The sequence below is a fragment of the Taudactylus pleione genome, unplaced genomic scaffold (genome assembly GCF_031769625.1).
Source record: "Taudactylus pleione unplaced genomic scaffold, aTauple2 ptg001616l, whole genome shotgun sequence".
Taxonomy (NCBI): Eukaryota; Metazoa; Chordata; class Amphibia; order Anura; family Myobatrachidae; genus Taudactylus; species Taudactylus pleione.
In genome coordinates, this window is record NW_028286013.1 from 242,792 (window position 1) to 257,359 (window position 14,568).

The 14,568-nt window shown below is 46.3% G+C and overlaps 1 protein-coding gene across 1 annotated transcript in view; it reads right to left on the minus strand.

Annotated features, from left to right (window-relative positions):
* The window catches only part of LOC148442105 (uncharacterized), a 252,714-nt gene that overhangs the window by 185,169 nt on the left and 52,977 nt on the right, over positions 1 to 14,568 (minus strand). The window contains exons 9-11 of the mRNA XM_088464229.1: positions 10,194 to 10,291; positions 9,683 to 10,034; positions 4,507 to 5,985 (exon numbers count right to left, since the gene is read on the minus strand). Coding sequence (XP_088320355.1) covers positions 4,507 to 5,985; positions 9,683 to 10,034; positions 10,194 to 10,291 — 1,929 coding nt within the window. The remainder of the gene's footprint in view (positions 1 to 4,506; positions 5,986 to 9,682; positions 10,035 to 10,193; positions 10,292 to 14,568) is intronic.

Genomic DNA, 14,568 nt, shown 5'->3' on the forward strand with positions numbered 1-14,568 from the left:
AGGGTAGTGGATGCGCCTAAACCGAGATAACCGGGTGTGGGATCAGCTGGAGTATAAGGGTCATCAAATTCCCCAATAAATACAAATAAAGTAAATACACAGCACTCACCATTTGGGGATTAATACTAGGGGGTATATTTACTAAAGTACGGGTCTTTAGAAGTGGAGATGTTGCCCATAGCAACCAATCAGGTTCTACTTATCTAGCACCTACGAAAAGATAGTAGCTAGAATCTGATTGGATGCTATGGGCAACATCTCTTATAAAAACCCTTAACTATGCCTCTAGATCAGTGGTTCCTGAACTGTATGCCGTGGAACCCTGGGGTGCCTTGGGACACTTGCAGGGGTGCCTCAGGTTGGTTGTCCAGCACCAAATCAAATTATTTATGGTCAATGTAATGTAAAACTGTTAACAAACAGAAGCACAACCCCAAGGAATTGCAGAAATTTAGGCTGTTATCCAAATATAAAAAAAAACGACTCCCAATTAGTGGCTATGAGTAAAACTACTGAACCTACTGAGCCCTGAATATGTGGCTTCCCCTCCTAGCTAAGGTGTCTGGGTATTATGGTCACTGGACAGGCCTCTGATCACATCAAAGCTAATTACAGACCAGCCCTTCAGAAAATTAGGCCATTGGGTAAGAGCTGGCATGGCCTTACAGTTTCCTGGCTTGGTAGAGTCGGTGTCCTCAACATGATGCTCTTCCTAAAGTTCTCTGTTTGCAAGAATCACCAATTTAGGTTCCCCTGGGATTTGTTAAAAGGAACTTCTTGGTATCATCAGTGACTTTGTCTGGGGCGGTCGGACACCAAGGCATAGCGATTCCATTCTGTGCACGCGGAAACATCAAGGTGGTCTCCAACTCCCTGACTTCCGCAATTATGATCATGCAGTTGTGTCAGAAATGATGCAATTCAAACTGCAAGTCTAGAAGACGTGATTTTTAATGTGTACAGAGTAACAATCAGATAAGCTTAGATCTGTCATGTGACTGACAATAACGCTCTCAGTTGCATGTTATAGCCACAGTGGTGCAGCCATGTGTAGCCAGTCACTTCACAGCACAATACCACATGATGCCTCACACATCTAGAATCTTTTACTACAAACTTTATTCAATCCCTATTACTAGAAACTTTATTCAATCCCTATTCAGTTGTCATCCAGGAATTTCCTATGATTGATTATCACAGCTCAGGCCCCTCAGTTACATTTTAATGTAGGCTCTGCAGGTTATAAGGCCTCATATGGATTTAATTCAAATACAATGAACCAACTTCCCAAAATCTGAAATTAAAACTAATCATCTCACAATGCACTTACATAGGTTGCTGACGTGGTCTTGCCCAGCTGAGCTCAAATAATGGACCACGATAGAATGGGTCTCAGTCGGCATTCCAATGGCTCCCAGACTTTCCCCTACTCTGACACCTGTGTTGTCTATATATTGAGTTACAGGACCGATTGAGGCTTCCAGAGCAGGATTCATGGATCTAGTGTCAGATAAATCATCAATTTCTTTCCCTAATTAGAGACAATGGGCTGAGGAAAGTTCTCAAGAGTCCTGGTGTTCCTCTAGGGTTCTTCTTAGGCATTGCATGTCTTTAATTTAAACACTATTGGGGGAATACCAGTTCAGTAGCCTTCTGAATTTTATTCTCCAAAGGCAACGAGAATGCAACCTTCATATCGGTGATAAATAATGGAATATTTTTAATTTTACCCACATAAGTTTCCAAAGCCTTTAGGCCAGTGAGTGAAACTCAGTACAAATTACTGTCTTTCTGGTATAGGAGCCCAATTGTTTTACAGAAAATGTTCCCTGGTCAATGTTTTAGATGTGGTTCTCATCCAGGAACAGCCTCCCATATTTGGCAGGTCCCAGGATTACTGTTGTCTTAGCGAACGGTAACTGAGATCTCCAAGAAGATATCAGGTCCAGAGATAACATCTTTTTTTGGGGGGGATTCTTTTAAACTACACTGAGATGTCTATTCGCAAGTAAACCACCTTAATATATCCATGAAAGCAAAATCTTAGTTCTTCCCCGATTCAGGCATGATATCACAGAATTGTCCTGTCACAACTCTTGTTGGGATGGTATGGATGTGGACCGTACAATTGGGATTGGCGTAGAGGCTAATGTATCAGTGGCCTTTACCAGGGACCTCCACAAGGGGGTTTGAGCTTCGCAAGACACGATATGCAGGTCACGGCCCTCTGATTATCCTATGGATGTTATCCCTACAGGAGCAAGAGCCGCCCGAAGCCAAGGTGAAGGACAGAGCCGGCCACAGCAGCAGCCAGGGAGAAAAGGTGATACTGCTGATACCCACAGCAGCAAAGAGGGACCACTGGTAGCGAAAGGAACTTGCAGCAGGTGCTGGCTGGCACCAGCCCACGATGGGATCATCACAGCCCTGGGGGACCAGCACCGCCCTACCTAGTAAGTAGGTTCCAGGCTCCAGCACAGTGACATGGCCACAACATCCAGATGGAAGATGTGATGTTCTCCAGGATAGACTGACATTCGGAATTTGTCTTCACATGGCTCTATTGGCTAGAGTTCAAGGTGACTGAGGACTACTTGCTTTTGGTTTGCAACACAAAATACATCTTTCCCTCCTTGTTCTTTCCTTTGTCTGTTCCCATCTGTTGTCCATGACTGTGTAATATATAGTGCATCCGGAAAGTGTTCACTTTTTCCACATTTTGTTATGTTACAGCCTCAATACAAAATGGAATAAATTCATTTTTGTCCTCAAAATTCTACACACAATACCCCATAATGACGTGTAAAAAGTATTGCAAATTTTAAAAAACAACAACTAAGAAATCACACATACAAAAGTATTCACAACCTTTGCTCAATACTTTGTTGATGCACCTTTGGCAGCAACTACAGCCTCAAGTCTTTTTGACTATGATGCCACAAGCTTGGCACGCCTATCTTTGGGCAGTTTCGCCCATTCCTTTTTGCAGCACCTTTCAAGCTTCATGAGGTTGAATGGGAAGCATCGGTGCACAGCCATTTTCAGATATCTCCAGAAATGTTCAATCGGATTCAAGTCTGGGCTCTGGCTGGGCCACTCAAGGACATTCTCAGAGTTGTCCTGAAGCCACTCCTTTGATATCTTGGCTGTGTGCTTAGGGCCGTTGTCCTGCTGAAAGATGAACCGTTGCCCCAGTCTGAGGTCAAGTGCTCTGGAGCAGGTTTTCATCCAGGATGTCTCTGTACATTGCTGCATTCATCTTTTCCTTTATCCTGACTAGTTTCCCAGTTCCTGCCACTGAAAAACATCCCCACAGCATGATGCTGCCACCACCATGCTTCACTGTAGGGATGGTATTGGCCTGGTGATGAGCGGTGCCTGGTTTGCTCCAAACATAATGCCTGGCATTCACACCAAAGAGTTCAATCTTGTCTCATGAGACCTGAGAATCCTTCAGGTGCATTTTGGCAAGCTCCAGGTTGGCTGCCATGTGCTTTAACTAAGGAGTGGCTTCCATCTAGCCACTCTAATATACAGACCTGATTGGTGGATTGCTGCAGAGATGGTTGTCCTTCTGGAAGGTTCTCCTCTCTCCACAGAGGAATGCTCTAGCTCTGACAGAGTGAGCATCGGGTTCTTGGTCATCTCCCTGACTAGGGACCCTCTTCCCCAATTGCTCAGTTTAGCGGCCAGCCAACTCTAGGTTCCGAACTTCTTCCATTTACGGATGATGGAGGCCACTGTGCTCATTGGGACCTTCAAAATCAGCAGATATTTTTCTGTACCCTTCCCCAGATTTGTGCCTCAAGACAATCCTGTCTCGGAGGTCTACAGACAATTCCTTAGACTTCATGTTTGGTTTGCGCTCTGACATGCACTGTCAAGTGTGGAAACTTAAATAGACAGGTGTATGCCTTTCAAAACCATGTCCAATCAACTGAATTTACCACAAGTGGATTCCAATTAAGCTGTAGGAACATCTCAAGGATGATCAATGGAAACAGGATGCACCTGAGCTCAATTTTGAGCTTCATGGCCGTGAATACTTATGTACATGTGATTTCTTAGTGTTTTTTTTTATTACATTTGCAAAAATCTCAAAAAAACTTTTTACACGTTGTCTTTATGGGGTATTGTGTGTAGAATTTTGAGGACAAAAATGAATTTATTGCATTTTGGAATAAGGCTGTAACATAACAAAATGTGGAAAAAGTGAAGCGTTGTGAATACTTTCCGGATGCACTATATATATATATATATATAGTTGTGTGGAAAATGTACCAATGTTTTGTCTACTGATGGTGCTGTGTATTGTCCATTCTGCTATTGCTGGTACTAAAAAACACAAAAGATTAGCCTAAAGATTTGAAGCATTTGGATTATTGAGTATAAGTATTGTGTATCATGTCTATCAGCTCAAGTTTTTATGTATTATTTGATGTGTAACCAGATCTGATTTCTCTGTAAAACATTTCCCATACTCAGAGCATGAAATTGGTATCTCACCTTTGTGACTTTTCTGATGTCTAACAAGATCTGATTTGTGTGTAAAACATTTCCCACACTCAGGACATAGAAATGGTTTATCACCTGTGTGACTTTTCTGATGTCTAACAAGATCTGATTTCTGTGTAAAACATTTCCCACATTCAGGACATGGAAATGGTTTCTCACCTGTGTGACTTCTCTGATGTGTAACAAGATTTGATTTTCGTGTAAAACATTTCCCACACTGAGAGCATGTAAATTGTTTCTTCCCTGTGTGAGTTGTCTGATGTCTAATAAGATGTGATTTCTCTGTAAAACATTTCTTACACTCAGAGCATGGGAAAGGTTTCTCCCCTGTGTGATATCTTTGATGTCTAACAAGATCTGATTTTTCTGTAAAACATTTCTCACACTCAGAACATGGAAATGATTTCTCCCCTGTGTGAGTTCTATGATGTCTAATAAGACTTGATTTTGTTTTAAGACATTTCAAACACTCAGAACATGGAAAAGGCTTCTCACCTGTGTGACTTCTCTGATGTTTAACAAGATGTGATTTCCGTGCAAACCATTTCTCACACTCAGAACATGGAAATGGCTTCTCACCTGTGTGACTTCTCTGATGTTTAACAAGATGTGATTTCTGTGTAAACAATTTCCCACACTCAGAGCATGGAAATGGCTTAACACCAGTGTGACATCTTTGATGTTTAACAAGATCTGATTTAGCTGTAAAACATTTCTCACACTCAGAGCAAGAAATTGGTTTCTCTCCTGTATGAGTTCTCTTATGTGTAATAAGACATGATTTTGCAGTAAAACATTTCCCACACTCAGAGCATGTAAATGGTTTCTCACCTGTGTGACATCTTTGATGTATAATAAGATTTGATTTGTCTGTAAAACATTTCTCACACTCAGAGCATGATATTGGTTTCTCTCCTGTGTGAGTTCTATGATGCTTAATAAGCCTTGATTTTGTTGTAAAACATTTCCCGCACTCAGAGCATGAAAATGGTTTCTCACCTGTGTGACATATCTGATGTATAACAAGATGTGCTTTTCGTGCAAAACATTTCTCACACTCAGAACATGGAAATGGCCTCTCACCTGTGTGAATTCTCTGATGTGTAACAAGAAGTGATTTCTGTGTAAAACATTTCCCACACTCAGAGCATGAAAATGGGTTCTCACCTGTGTGACTTCTCTGATGTATAACAAGATGTGATTTCCTTGTGAAACACTTCCCACAATCAGAACAGAGACACTTTTTATCACCTTTGTGAGCTGTACTGTGTGTAGCAATATTAGAGGTATCAGGGGAACATTCCTTATGATTACAGGGACCAGATGATATATCTGCACTGTGAGGTACTGGATGCAAATTTAGAGTAATGGGGATGTCTCCTGTAGAACCCTGTGTGACATTATCTTCTGTTTTAAAATGTGGACACGAATTAAGATCTCCCTCTGAGGTATTCTTGATTGTGCGTCCATCTGTTGGAAATAACATAAATGGCATAGAAATAGAGTTATTTCCAGTTTATTTTAACTAGGAACAAATCTTCCTATTATTTAAGTTCTCAATGTTTAGTGGTTTTGTTTCTTTATCCAGAGTACAAGTAATTATGATACATTTACAAAAAATTACTTTTGTCTTAAAATATGAAGATAACCACAGCTGTGATAGCCCTCGTCAGTTGGCATTGGGTATTTCATGGACTGTACGTTTGTGCAGCATACACTGTGGGTGGGGGGTATAGACAGCACATAAGGGGATGTATAGTAGTAATGTGCAGCATATACTGTGGGGAGGGGTATAGACAGCACATAAGGGGGTGTATAGTAGTAATGTGCAGCATATACTGTGGGTGAGGGGTATAGACAGCACATAAGGGGGAGTATAGTAGTAATGTGCAGCATATACTGTGGGTGAGGGGTATAGACAGCACATAAGGGGTGTATAGTAGTACTGTGCAGCATACACTGTGGGTGAGGGGTATAGACAGCACATAAGGGGGTGTATAGTAGTAATGTGCAGCATATACTGTGGGTGAGGGGTATAGACAGCACATAAGGGGGTGTATAGTAGTACTGTGCAGCATACACTGTGGGTGAGGGGTATAGACAGCACATAAGGGGGTGTATAGTAGTAATGTGCAGCATATACTGTAGGTGAGGGGTATAGACAGCACATAAGGGGTGTATAGTAGTAATGTGCAGCATATACTGTGGGTGAGGGATATAGACAGCACATAAGGGGTGTATAGTAGTAATGTGCAGCATATACTGTGGGTGAGGGATATAGACAGCACATAAGGGGGTGTATAGTAGTAATGTGCAGCATATACTGTGGGTGAGGGGTATAGACAGCACATAAGGGGGTGTATAGTAGTAATGTGCAGCATATACTGTTGGTGAGGGGTATATACAGCACATAAGGGGGTGTATAGTAGTAATGTGCAGCATATACTGTGGGTGAGGGATATAGACAGCACATAAGGGGTGTATAGTAGTAATGTGCAGCATATACTGTGGGTGAGGGGTATAGACAGCACATAAGGGGGTGTATAGTAGTAATGTGCAGCATATACTGTGGGTGAGGGGTATAGACAGCACATAAGGGGTGTATAGTAGTAATGAGCAGCATATACTTTGGGTGAGGGGTATAGACAGCACATAAGGGGGTGTATAGTAGTACTGTGCAGCATATACTGTTGGTGAGGGGTATATACAGCACATAAGGGGGTGTATAGTAGTAATATGCAGCATATACTGTAGGTGAGGGGTATAGACAGCACATAAGTGGGTGTATAGTAGTAATGTGCAGCATATATTGTAGGTAAGGGGTATAAGCAGCACGTAAGGGGGTGTATGGTAGTACTGTCCAGCATATACTGTGGGTGAGGGATATAGACAGCACATAAGGGGGTGTATAGTAGTACTGTGCAGCATATACTGTTGGTGAGGGGTATAGGCAGCACATAAGGGGGTGTATAGTAGTAATGTGCAGCATATATTGTAGGTAAGGGGTATAAGCAGCACGTAAGGGGGTGTATGGTAGTACTGTCCAGCAAATAATGTGGGTGAAAGGTATAGACAGCACATAAGGGGTGTATAGTAGTAATGTGCAGCATATACTGTGGGTGAGGGGTATAGACAGCACATAAGGGGGTGTATAGTAGTAATGTGCAGCATATACTGTGGGTGAGGGGTATAGACAGCACATACAGGGTGTATAGTAGTAATGTGCAGCATATACAGTGGGTGAGGGGTATAGACAGCACATAAGGGGTGTATAGTAGTAATGTGCAGCATACACTGTGGGTGAGGGGTATAGACAGCACATAAGGGGCGTATGGTAGTAATGTGCAGCATATACAGTGGGTGAGGGGTATAGACAGCACATAAGGGGGTGCATAGCAGTAATGTGCAGCATATACTGTGGGTGAGGGGTATAGGCAGCACATAAGGGGGTGTATAGTAGTACTGTTCAGCATACACTGTGGGTGAGGGGTATAGACAGCACATAAGGGGGTGTATAGTAGTAATGTACAGCATATACTGTGGGTGAAAGGTATAGACAGCACATAAGGGGTGTATAGTAGTAATGTGCAGCTTATGCTGTGGGTGAGGGGTATAGACAGCACATAATGGGGTGTATAGTAGTAATGTGCAGCATATACTGTGGGTGAGGGGTATAGACAGCACATAAGGGGGTGTAGAGTAGTAATGTGTACAATTAGGCTGTCATGTTGTGTATATGTTACATTATCATTATCAGGTGACATATGAAAGGTATCTGAGTCCCATTGTTCTATCCTAGTAACTCTCAGAGACTAAGGCACTCACACCACAGGGGGTAACTAGTAATCAGGGGGAGTGTACATCACACCAAGCCCCCCTGCAGGGATACCCAATACCAGGACACACACTAATGAGTTACCTGCACAGGGGTGTACCCCTACATTGTGGGCCCTGAGCTGTATTACAAGGAAAGGACAGGAGGGGGTTGGGGCTCAGTACTGTGTACCGTCCTCTGGGGTGCGGAGTTTAGGCTCCTACAAGGAGATATTGGAGAGCGGAGCTTTGTCTCATTCCAGCAGGACAGTATTACAGGATGGTACAGTGGGAAGAAGTCCCGGCCTTGGCGGTTTTAGGCTGCTGGACTAGGGATCCCCTCATAATTCTGCAGAACATTGCACCTGATAGCTGTTTCACTGGATGGACATACAGGAGGTGATTGCAGTGACTGATATCCGTCAGCACTTGAGGTGTGGGCTGCTGCCCTGTCCAAGGTACACTGTGTGGGTAACATCTGATCAAAGGGACTGGTGATCAACATGGCGACTGCTTTAGGTACCACTTAGTGGGATGTACTGTATTGTATTACTACCATAACACACAATAAAGTGTTGACTTCTAAAATGTGTAAATGATAGATAACAGGAGTATATAGGGGCTGATGGCTCCTGATGTATGAGATACACCAGAGAGTGTGGGGAGGAGACTGGTCAGATCTCTGGGCTGGTAACACACAGTGACATGATGTGAGGGGGAGAGCAGGAGTATAATAGGGGCTGATGGCTCCTGATGTATGAGATACACCAGAGAGTGTGGGGAGGAGACTGGTCAGATCTCTGGGCTGGTAACACACAGTGACATGATGTGAGGGGGAGAGCAGGAATATAATAGGGGCTGATGGCTCCTGATGTATGAGATACACCAGAGAGTGTGGGGAGGAGACTGGTCAGATCTCTGGGCTGGTAACACACAGTGACATGATGTGAGGAGGAGAGCAGGAGTATAATAGGGGCTGATGGCTCCTGATGTATGAGATACACAAGAGAGTGTGGGGAGGAGACTGGTCATATCTCTGGGCTGGTAACAGTGACATGATGTGTGGAGGAGAGCAGGAGTATAATAGGGGCTGATGGTTCCTGATATATAAGATACACCAGAGAGTGTGGGGAGGAGACTGGTCAGATCTCTGGGCTGGTAACACACAGTGACATGATGTGAGGGGGGAGAGCAGGAGCATAAAAGGGGCTGATTGCTTTTGACTCCGCAACTGGGCAGATACATATTCCTTAATAGTTTGTACTGACAGAGGAGGGTGTAGGATAAGAAATTGTTGTAGTGATTGAGCAAGGAAAATATGTGACAGTTTTCTGTAATAAGTGTTTTTCCTCACCTGTGCTATTATCTGTAGGGATTTCCTCATCCTTACACTGCTGATCACCCCATATAAACGTCTCTTCTTCTCCCTCTATATATTCTGCCTTCATATCAGTCACATACTTCTCTTCTCCTCCCTCTGTATCTTCTGCCTTTAAATCAGTCACATATGTCTCTTCTTCTCCCTCTATATTTTCTGCCTTTATATCAGTCACATACGTCTCTTCTACTCCCTCTATATCTTCTGCCTTCATATCAGTCACATACGTCTCTTCTTCTCCCTCTATATCTTCTGCCTTTATATCAGTCACAGATGTCTCTTCTTCTCCCTCTATATCTTCTACCTTTATATTAGCCAGACTTTCACCCTGTTACCCACAAAACAAGAAAACAGTTAAAAAATGTCAGATTTAATTAATTCACATTAAGTAAAAGAATTCTAGTTAATAATACACACAGTTTCTATACAGACCATATAGTGACAGTCACTTTGGTATATTGGCGAGAAGACCCTAAATCCCACCTACCTGATGCCCCTGTGGGGTCCTGTGATTCTGATCTGTACACTCCTGTGAATAAAGAGGACGGGGACATCTCTCTGGGGTATTTCTGTTACTGGATCCATCTGTAGGAGACACACAGTGACTGAGTACATTGTATATATGTGATTATCAGGTGATGTGTATATATAGGGGGCCCCCATACCTGCTCTCCCCTGTATAATATGAGATATGGTAAGAACTTACCCTTGTTATCTCTATTTCTACGAAGTCCATAGGGTTCCACAGGATACCTTGGGGTATAGGTGATGACGTCAGGCATCGGGCACCATAGAGTTAAGTTTTCAGTCCTCCCAGGATGCACTAGGGTCCCCCTCCTATACCCCACCCCCGAGCCAAGGCATCTCAGTTAGTTACCAAGCCATAGGCCGGAGGAGGAGAAGGAAGAGAGAGAACAAAGATCTGGATACACACAAGAATCACATTCTCACTAAAGGGAGACGGAAAAACCGGTGATCAGAGCAAAGCCCATCTGCAGCACAGGTGCGACAGGGCGGGAGTCCTGTGGAACCCTATGGACTTCGTAGAAATAGAGATAACAAGGGTAATTTCTTACCATATCTCATATTTTCTACTTCAGAGTCCATAGGGTATCCACAGGATACCTTGGGGATGTCCCAAAGCAGTATCCTTTAAGGGTGGGGACGCTCCTGTGCTGAAAGGAGAATCCGCCGCCCGAAGGAAGCATCCTGAGAGGCGAAGGTGTCAAACCTGTAATACCTCACGAAGGTATGGACAGAGGACCACGTAGCAGCCTTGCAGATCTGGACTGCAGAGGCACCACGTCGAGCTGCCCACGAAGGACCCACAGACCTAGTGGAATGAGCCTTCACAGAAGGAGGAACCGGCAGGCCTACATGAAGATAAGCTTCAGAAATAGCCATACGGCTCCAGGCTGCCAAAGTTTGCTTTGAAGCAGGCCAACCCTTTTTACGGAAGCCATAGAGGACAAACAAGTCGTCCGACTTCCTAAACGAAGAAGTGCGGTCAACATAAGTCCTTAAGGCCCGCACAACATCCAAAGTGGCCTCACCCACTGAAAGGCCAGGTGAGTTAAAGGCCGGAACAACTATTTCCTCGTTAATATGAAACTGGGAAACAACTTTGGGAAGAAATTCAGGACGATTGCGCAGCACTGCCCTGTTCCCATGAAAAATCAAGAAAGGGGGTCTACAAGAGAGAGCCCCTAAATCAGAAACACGTCTGGCCGAAGCTATGGCCAGAAGGAAAACAGTCTTAGCTGTTAGCCATTTAAGATCCACTGAGCCCAGTGGTTCAAACGGCGGTCCTTGGAGAGCCCTCAGGACCACAATCAAGTCCCAAGGCGCCACAGGTGGAACAAAAGGCGGCTGAATACGCAGAACGCCCTGCATAAAGGTGCGTACATCTGGGATTGCAGCAATCCTACGGTGAAACCAGACAGACAGGGCAGAAACCTGCACCTTCAAAGAAGCAAGGCGAAGCCCATGGTCCAGTCCCGCCTGTAGGAAAGCGAGTACCCGAGACAGACGAAACTCCCGTTGTGCATAACCTCTCGGTCGACACCACTGGAAGAACGTATGCCACACGCGATGGTATATTCTCGCGGAAGACGGTTTCCGAGCTCTTAGCATGGTCCGCACTACAGAGCTGGAAAACCCCCTGGACCTAAACATGGCCGTCTCAACAGCCACGCCGTCAAAGACAGCAGAGTCAGGTCCGGGTGACGACAAGGACCCTGTGACAGAAGGTCCGGACGTAGCAGCAACCGCAGAGGACTGTCCACGGACAGACCCTGAAGATCTGAGAACCAGTGCCGTCTGGGCCATGCGGGAGCTATCAACAGAAGCGTCCCTCCTTCCTGTTTGAATTTCCGGATTACCCGTGGAAGAAGGGAAACCGGAGGAAAGAGATAAGCAAACCGGAACGTCCACCGGACGGTCAGAGCATCCACCAGAGACGCCCCTTCGTCTCTTGTGCGAGACCCGTACACCGGCAACTTGTTGTTGTGCCGGGACGCCATGAGGTCGATCTCCGGAAGACCCCACCTGTCCACCAGCAGTTGAAAAACGTCCGGGTGCAGGGACCACTCCCCCGGATGAACGTCCTGGCGACTGAGAAAGTCGGCCTCCCAGTTTAGCACTCCCGGGATGAAGACCGCTGATATGGCCGGAAGATTGCGCTCCCCCCATACCAGGATAGACACCTCTACGAGAGCCGCCCGACTTCGGGTTCCTCCTTGCCGGTTTATGTAGGCCACGGTGGTAGCGTTGTCCGACTGGACCTGCACTGGGCGACCCTGGAGAACCCGATGTGCCTGCTGGAGAGCATTGAAAACCGCTCGGAGTTCCAAGATGGTTATTGGAAGATCCGCTTCCGCCGGAGTCCACCTGCCCTGGAACAACTGTGGACCCGAAACTGCTCCCCAGCCCCGAAGACTGGCGTCCGTTGTCAATAGGACCCAATTCGCCACCCAGAACGGACGACCCCTGTTGAGATGGGTCGTCTGCAACCACCAGGCAAGGGACAGGCGAACCTCCGGAGTGAGCACTATCGACTGGAATTTCAGAGACTGAGGCAGTCCATTCCATTTGGACAGGATCAGGTGCTGCAGAGGTCTTGAGTGAAACTGGGCATATTCCACCATGTCGAATACCAACACCATGGAGCCCAGTAACCTCATCGCCGAGTGCAGAGACACCCGGCGGCTCTGCAGACAAATGCGTACCCTCGACTGTAAGGCAGCGATCTTTTCCCCCGTCACAAAGATCCTTTGCTGTCCCGAGTCCAATAAGGCTCCAAGGTGCAGAATCCGCTGAGACGGGATCAGGGTGGACTTCTGCCAGTTTATCAACCAGCCGTGTCGTTGCAGTAGTGTAATGGTCAGGTCCAAGTGTCGGAGAAGGAGCTCCGGAGATCCTGCCACTAAGAGAAGGTCGTCCAAGTACGGCAACATGCGGACCCCCTGCAGCCGCAGGGAAGCTGCCATGACCGCCATCACCTTGGTGAAAACACGTGGTGCTGTCGCCAGGCCAAAAGATAACGCCCGGAACTGGAAGTGGTCGCTGCGGATTGCAAACCTGAGGAACTGCTGATGGCGCAAAAGAATAGGGACATGCAGGTAAGCGTCCTGTATGTCCAATGACACCATGTAGTCCCCAGGTTCCAGCGCCAGAATGATGGACCGTAGGGTCTCCATCCGAAACTTCGGTACCCGCAAAGATTTGTTGAGAGCTTTGGGGTTGAGAATCGGACAAAATGACCCATTGGGTTTCTGCACCAAAAAGAGATTGGAATAGAAACCCTGGCCCCTCTGGGATAATAGGCACTATAACTCCAGCCTGGAGCATAGCGTGCAAAACCTTCCGCAGCTCCGTGGCTTTGTTCCGGTCTGATGGTAGACCCGTGGTGAAGAATCGAGCAGGGGGTCTGTGCCGGAAGGAGAGGGCATACCCGTGTGAGACCACCTCGAGAACCCAAGTGTCTGTCGTGGTGACCGACCAACACAGGGCGAACTGCAGCAGACGGCCTCCCACTTTGGGATCCCCCAAAGGGAGGCCCGGACCGTCAGGCCGCAGGCTTGTCATCTGGCTTAGGGGCCGGACGTCTGGTACTCCAGGCCTGCTTCCGGGGCTTGGACGATTTTTTGGGGCCAGCCTGACGGGGAAAAGACTGGCCTTATAGGGCCTACCCTGGGCCCTGTAAGGCCGAAAGGACGATGTACCTGAACCAGAAGGAACAGCAGCCGACTGGAGACATGCTGATTTAGCTGCCGCCAGCGTGGCTATAATCTTGTCCAGGTCCGGACCAAAGAGAACCTCTCCGTTAAAAGGCAATGCCTCCAAACCCTTTTTGGAATCAGCATCCGCCTTCCAGGATCGCAACCACAAAGTGCGACGAGCAGCCACCGCTGCCGAAGAAATTCGAGACGCCAGGGTACTAATATCTAAGACCGCTTCGTTGATATAAGTGGCCGAATCCCGGAGATTGCCTATCAACTCTGCCTGCTCAGCCGAACAGTCGGGATCGAAGGACGCCTCCAACTTATCAGCCCAGCGCTCCATAGCTCTGGCGACCCAGCAAATGGCCATAGCTGGCCGTGCTGCCCCCCCTGCAAGGGAATAGACGGACTTCAGGCAGATCTCTACCTTGCGGTCCGTAGCATCCTTAAGGGAGGACATGGATGGCATGGGTAACATGGCACTACGGACAAGGCGTGTCACATGAGAATCCACCTGTGGAGGTGATTCCCACTTAGCAAAATAATTGTCCGCAAACGGATATGCCACTGCTAAACGCATTTGAGGCTGATATCGTTTGCCTGGCTGTTTCCACGCTTCCTCTAGGTGGTCAACTAATTGTC